The sequence below is a fragment of the Sus scrofa genome, chromosome 1 (assembly GCF_054392235.1).
Source record: "Sus scrofa isolate SSC_HxYL_T2T_F1_AM1 chromosome 1, Sscrofa_HxYL_maternal_Yorkshire_Landrace_v2.0, whole genome shotgun sequence".
NCBI lineage: Eukaryota > Metazoa > Chordata > Mammalia > Artiodactyla > Suidae > Sus > Sus scrofa.
In genome coordinates this window covers 274,196,341-274,202,340 of record NC_139383.1, presented here as the reverse complement: position 1 = coordinate 274,202,340, position 6,000 = coordinate 274,196,341, and the positions used below count along the sequence as shown (strand labels likewise).

Below are 6,000 nucleotides of genomic sequence, written 5' to 3'. Positions count from 1 at the left end.
TGGGATCAACCCAAATGTCCACTGAGAGATGATTGGATTAGGGAGATGTGTTGTATATATACACAATGGAATACTACTCAGCCATAAAAAAGAATGAAATAATGCCATTTGCAACAACATGAATGTATCTAGGGACCTTCATCCTGAGTGAAGTAAGTCAGAAAGAGAAACACAAATACCATATGATATCAGTTATATCTGGAATATAATATAGGGCACAAATGAAAAGAAAATCATGGACTTGGAGAATGAATTTACGGTTTCCAAGGGAAAGGAGAAAGACGTGGGGTGGATTGGGAGCTCAGAGTTAATGGATGTAAACTATTGCCTTTGGAATGGATTAGCAATGAGATCCTGCTGTGTAGCACTGGGAACTATGTCTAGTCACTTATGATGCAGCATGATAATGTGAGAAAACAGAATGTGTACATGTATGTGTAACTGGGTCACTATGATTTACAGTGGGGAAAAAAGTATTGTTGAAATAATTTAAAAAATAAAGAAAATTTTAAAAAATAACACAGGATATAGAAAGTAGAAACAAGCAAACTAAGGGAATGGTTACCCATAACAGGTGGTTACCCACAAAAGGATTGGTAGATGGGCATCAGACAGATAATGATATATAATTTCAATTAGTTTACACATATTACAAACCTTGAGTTCAAGTTGCTATCTTCAATTCTAGTTTAACACCATAGAGTTTTTTCTAGCCTCTCTTTTTCCATGTACACCTCATTTTTATCCCAGTGGGGAGTCAGACCTTTTTTCAGAACATGTTTACTTATTTACTAAATCTTTGAATACATGTAATTTCATAATCTTGAAATGAAACCACTGTTAACGACAAACTATCTTCACTTCAAAAAATCTGCTTACCCAAAAATGTGTTTTTGTTATTCTGAGGGTAGTTTATAAACAAAATTCAGTGTTTGATAATAATTTAATTACTGTATGTTCCCCTTAACTCTGATTATGGTATTAACTCCAAATATAGCTAGGCTAATTTTCTGGTTTATTCTATTGTGCTTTATTTTCTATCACCTTATTTTCTTTTTTAGTGGTGCAAAACAACTTAGTCAAAACTATGCAAATAAATATACTCATCGCTCCAACTTTTCTATCCTATTTCCACCCCAACTCCTGTAGATAATCAGTCTCATTAGTTTCAAATTGATTCCTTGTATGTTTCTGCTTACTCAATGGGAAGATACATGTATTTATTAATTTCCCTTCTTTATTCACATAGGAAGTAGCATGCTATAGATGCTCTTTTATGCATTGCTTTTTTTCCATTTAATGGTACATCATGGAAAACCTTCCATATTGATTCATAGGTGTATTTGTCATTATTTTTTCATAGCTGTGAAGTACTCAATTGTATTGATAGTCCATAGTTCCCTGTTCAAGCCTTGAATAAAATAGCAGTGATGAATGGACTAAATGTAACCCAGTTGCATACCTCAAATGGTTAAAATCACAAATTTCATGTTGGGTAGCACATTATGCCACAATAAAAATTTTTAAGAAAAACAAGACATAATCTCTACATAAAGCCCAGAAAAGAATTATAAAATAATAATAATGTATAATTAATAAGTTAATTGAGGGGATATGGAATAACAAAATATATATTTAATTAAGCAAGAGGGATAAAGAGAAGCAGGTATAAATATGAAATCAGATGTCTCAATTAAAAAAACATATACAAACATGGAAAACATAAATTCAGATACATTCTGATTATATTGGATGTTAATCAAATTCTACAGAATTACAATGATGATCAACTTACATAAAAAGAGTAAAACCCAACTTTACACAGATAAGGACTAATGTTTTCCAGATATAAAGACATAAGAAAATTTAAAGTGTTGGAAAAGAAATATATGTAAATGTGAACTAAATGAAAGCTGGGATATCTAATCTAATATCAGAGGATGTAAATGAGATGTGAGAGTAGGTGTCATGACTAAAAAGAAATCTCCCCTCAACTATAAATGCAATGGTGTGCTGTTCAATGAATATGAAAAGACTCCCTATCATAGGAGAGAAATGCTTTGTAGAAGCTGCCGATTTCCATAGTGTAATTATGACCTTCATGGCTGATTTCAATCCACCTGCATGGTGTCATTGTGGAGTTGAAAAGAGATGTTCATAATCAGCTTCAAGCCAAAGCCAGCCAATTTCTGCACATCTTACAGAGAAGAATCAGTCCAAAAGCAGCAGAACATGATGCTAAATCAGTGTGTTCTCAATAACCTAATATAAAAAAATATATGAGCAAAAACGGATGTATCTAAAAGGAGAAAAAGACAAAACCACAACCACAATTATGTGACAAATTCTGTGTAGGATTTTTTCACTTATTTTATGAAAGAAGATGAAAAAGCAAAAAAAAAGAGAGATAAGGCATATTAACAATGCAAGTAACAAACTGGACCTTATCCACATATTAACAGTATATGACTGCTGAATGTATATTCATTTGAAGATACAGAGTTGTGAACCATATGATAATTTTATGAGATACATCTCACTGTCCTCATGACTGCAATAAGAGGTTTTAGTGACTGTCACTTCAAGAAGTTCGCCCTACTGACAAATAACTCTAAGGCCTCTTTTATATCTCTGTTCCTAAAGCTATAGAGGAAGGGGTTCAGCCTGGAGGTAATTACTGCATACATGATGGAAGCAATTATGTCTTTGTCATTGGAGTCCAATGATGAGGAGAAAAAGTAAACACTAGCAAGTGTCCCATAATATAAAGACACCACAAAGAGATGGGAGCCAGAGGTGGACAAGGATTTACAGATACCTTTAGTAGAGGGGACCCTCAGGATGGAGACCCCAATGTGGAAGTAAGTGACCCACATGCTATTAAATGCAGTGAATATGAGCTGCTCATTGAGAGAGGTGTCTGAGCAGGCAGCTTGAGTAGGTTGGGGAGGCGACAGAAAAAAATTGGGAATGATGTTGTCAGCACAGAAGGACCCCTGGGCCAGCAGGAGGGTGTGAAGAAGGGCACAAGCACAAGAGAGAATCCAGGGACCAGCCACCAGTAGAGAACTCAGTCCTCTCATGATGGCAGTGTAGTAGACAGGGTGACAGATGGTCATGTATCTGTCATGGGCCATCACCATGAGGAGGAGAAAAAAAAATATAAAGATACACCTGTGAGATACACTCTGGACAAGAGATGGATAGTTTCTGGGTCTGCTTGTTCATCAGCATCTTAGGGAGAGTGACAGATGATAAGGAGAAGTCTGTGAAGGCCAAGTGGCTGAAGAAGAATTACATGGGGATGTGAAGGTGAGGGTCTAGCTTGATGAGCAGGATGATGACCAAACTTCCCAGCATTGTGGTCAGGTACAGGCCCAGGAATAGGAGAAGGAACATGCCCTGCTGCTCTGACCAGATGGGGATCCCCAGGAGGAGGAACTCAGAAACACTGCTCTGGTTCTCCCTCCTCATGCTGCTTTTCTCTCTTTGGGAAATAAAGAGAAGTGGAAAATGCCGGGAACTTAGAAGTACTAAGGATAACATTTACCACATGCCACATGGTTTCTCAGAGTGACTCTGTCAGTGTACAGACAGGTCTCACTGCACTGCACTCACACACTAATGCCTCATCCAGTATAGTGAGAACAATGCAATGTGATTTGTCTGAACACTGACACAGTCATGTGGAGAAAGTACATGACTTCAATCAAACCCTTCTGGGGAAATAAGGAACAGCTCATTCTTTGTTTACATAGTGGAGACACTATGATTGTATGGAGACATTAATAAATAAGACACATTTCCTTCCAAGGCTTTACCATCAGGCTGCTTATGTGCTTGTATCTGTCTTACACAACCAGTCATGTATGTGTGCCTGCGCGTGCACACACACACACACACACACACACACACACCACTTAAAGCATTATTGGGAAATTAGTGTACCATGTGCAAAATAAAGTGATCAACACATAAGTCATTTATTATCATTAGGGTGAATACAAGAAAGAAAGAAAGAAAGAAAGAAAGAAAGAAAGAAAGAAAGAAAGAAAGAAAGAAAGAAAGAAAGAAAGAAAGAAAGAAAGAAAGAAGGAAAGAAGGAAGGAAGGAAGGAAGGAAGGAAGGAAGGAAGGAAGGAAGGAAGAAAGAAAGAAAGAAAAGAAAAGAAAGAAAAAGAAGGACGGAAGAAAGTGTCAAACATTATAACAGTCCCCCAAAAATTAAACATAGTGTTACCATATGATTCAGAAATTTTACTTCTGGTTATATAACTAAAGGATTTGAAAGGAGGGGCCTAAGAGTTATTTATACAGCCACGTTCAAAACAGCTTTATTCACAATAGCCAAAAGATGGAAACACCCTATGTCCTTCAACAAATAAATGGATAATAAAAATGTATTTTATGCATACAATGGAATATTATCAACCTTAAAAAGGAAATAAATTCTAACACAGCCACAACATGAATGAACTTTGAAGACATTATGCTAAGTAAAATAATGCATTCTTATGGTACCCTTATGGTAAATACCGTAAGAATCTATTTATATGAGATGGATTAACAGTCAAATTAATAGAGACAAAAAATGAAATGGTGACTGCCAGGGGCTCTGGGGGAAGGAAAATGAGTATCTATTGTTCAGCAGGTATAGAGATTCCATTTGGGAAGATTAAAAATTCTGGTACTCTCTGGTGTGGCTCAGTGGTAATGAACCCAACTAGCATCCACAAGGATGTGAGTTCAATCCCTGTCCCTGCTCGGTGGGTTGAGTGGCCCTGCTCACCCTGGCCTTTGTGGGGAGATACAGCATAGGTAGCAAACATGGCTGGAATCCCTGCATTGCTGTGGCTGTGGTGTAGGCCAGCAGGTGCAGCTCTGAAATAACCACTAGCCTAGGAACTTCCATATGCCATGGGTGCATTCTTAAAAAAAAAATTCCAGAAGTGGATGGAGGTGATTGTTGGTAGTTTTACAATACTATGAATTATTCTGTGCCACAGAAATATACACAAAAACTATTGGAATGTTAAATTTGGTTATATATACTTTACCTCAATAAAAAAATTTTAATTTAAAAATGTCACGAGTTAAAAAATCATTGGCTAAAAATAAAAATCAAAAGAGTGTGACCCAAAAAATAAATAAACCAGCTCATTCTTTGGGCAAGAGGACTAAGTAGACATCAGGAACTAAAGATGACAAAGATACAGGAGGCCATCAAGCAAGATCAAGTAGCTTCCTGAAAATGTGCGTTAATTTTGAGGTCTTGCTCTCACATTCAGAAAACTGTACAGCCCCACACCATGTATGCCACTTGAAGATTAGTAGGTCCATTTTTAATAAATCTTCCAATAAATAGATTCATTCATATCTGCCATTGTGTCTCTGTCTCTCCCCTTCCATCACCAGAGCTTTAAAATGGCTCAGTTCTGAGCATACATGCAAAGTGAGGGATGTGAGAATTTGCCCAATGAGATGACTAAAGAGCCAAGATATTACAGATGCTGTAGGACCAAGGACCTATATCAGAATTCATAGTCATATGTTTAACTAGACGAGGTTCCAAAAGTGACCCCACCCTGTTCCCCAGAGTGAAAATGTGGAAATCATTAAACATCAATGAGGAATATTGCGATAATTTCGGTAGCCTTCAAAGCAACTGGATAAAGTGTGCCACCAATTTAACATAAAGAGGACTTTGCTGCCTGTTTATGTCTAGAGCTGAGACAAAGGAAGACTCAGGCTGTGAGGTTGTCTGACCAGATCAAATGCTTACACATATTTCCAAGGCCCTCACATGGACCTCTCTGCTCTACAGCCACCCACGGAGAGGAGAAGTAGACTATGTGATATACACAAACAGATACTCAGAAGGACACATAGTGACGTGAAAACAAAATCCAAGGTGCTGCTCTTTGACTCTCTCTGACCCATAGTCATCCTACTCAGAAGTGTGGAGGTTGGTATAGATTCATACCAACTTACTTACAACGTT

At 37.2% G+C, this 6,000-nt stretch overlaps 1 protein-coding gene across 1 annotated transcript; it reads right to left on the bottom strand.

Annotated features, from left to right (window-relative positions):
- Positions 1-2,576: 2,576 nt before the first annotated feature.
- On the bottom strand, positions 2,577-3,137 carry LOC146407208 (olfactory receptor 1J4-like). The gene has a single exon (XM_085014370.1). The coding sequence runs from the start codon at positions 3,135-3,137 to the stop codon at positions 2,577-2,579; it is 561 nt and encodes a 186-aa protein (XP_084870496.1).
- Positions 3,138-6,000: the final 2,863 nt, after the last annotated feature.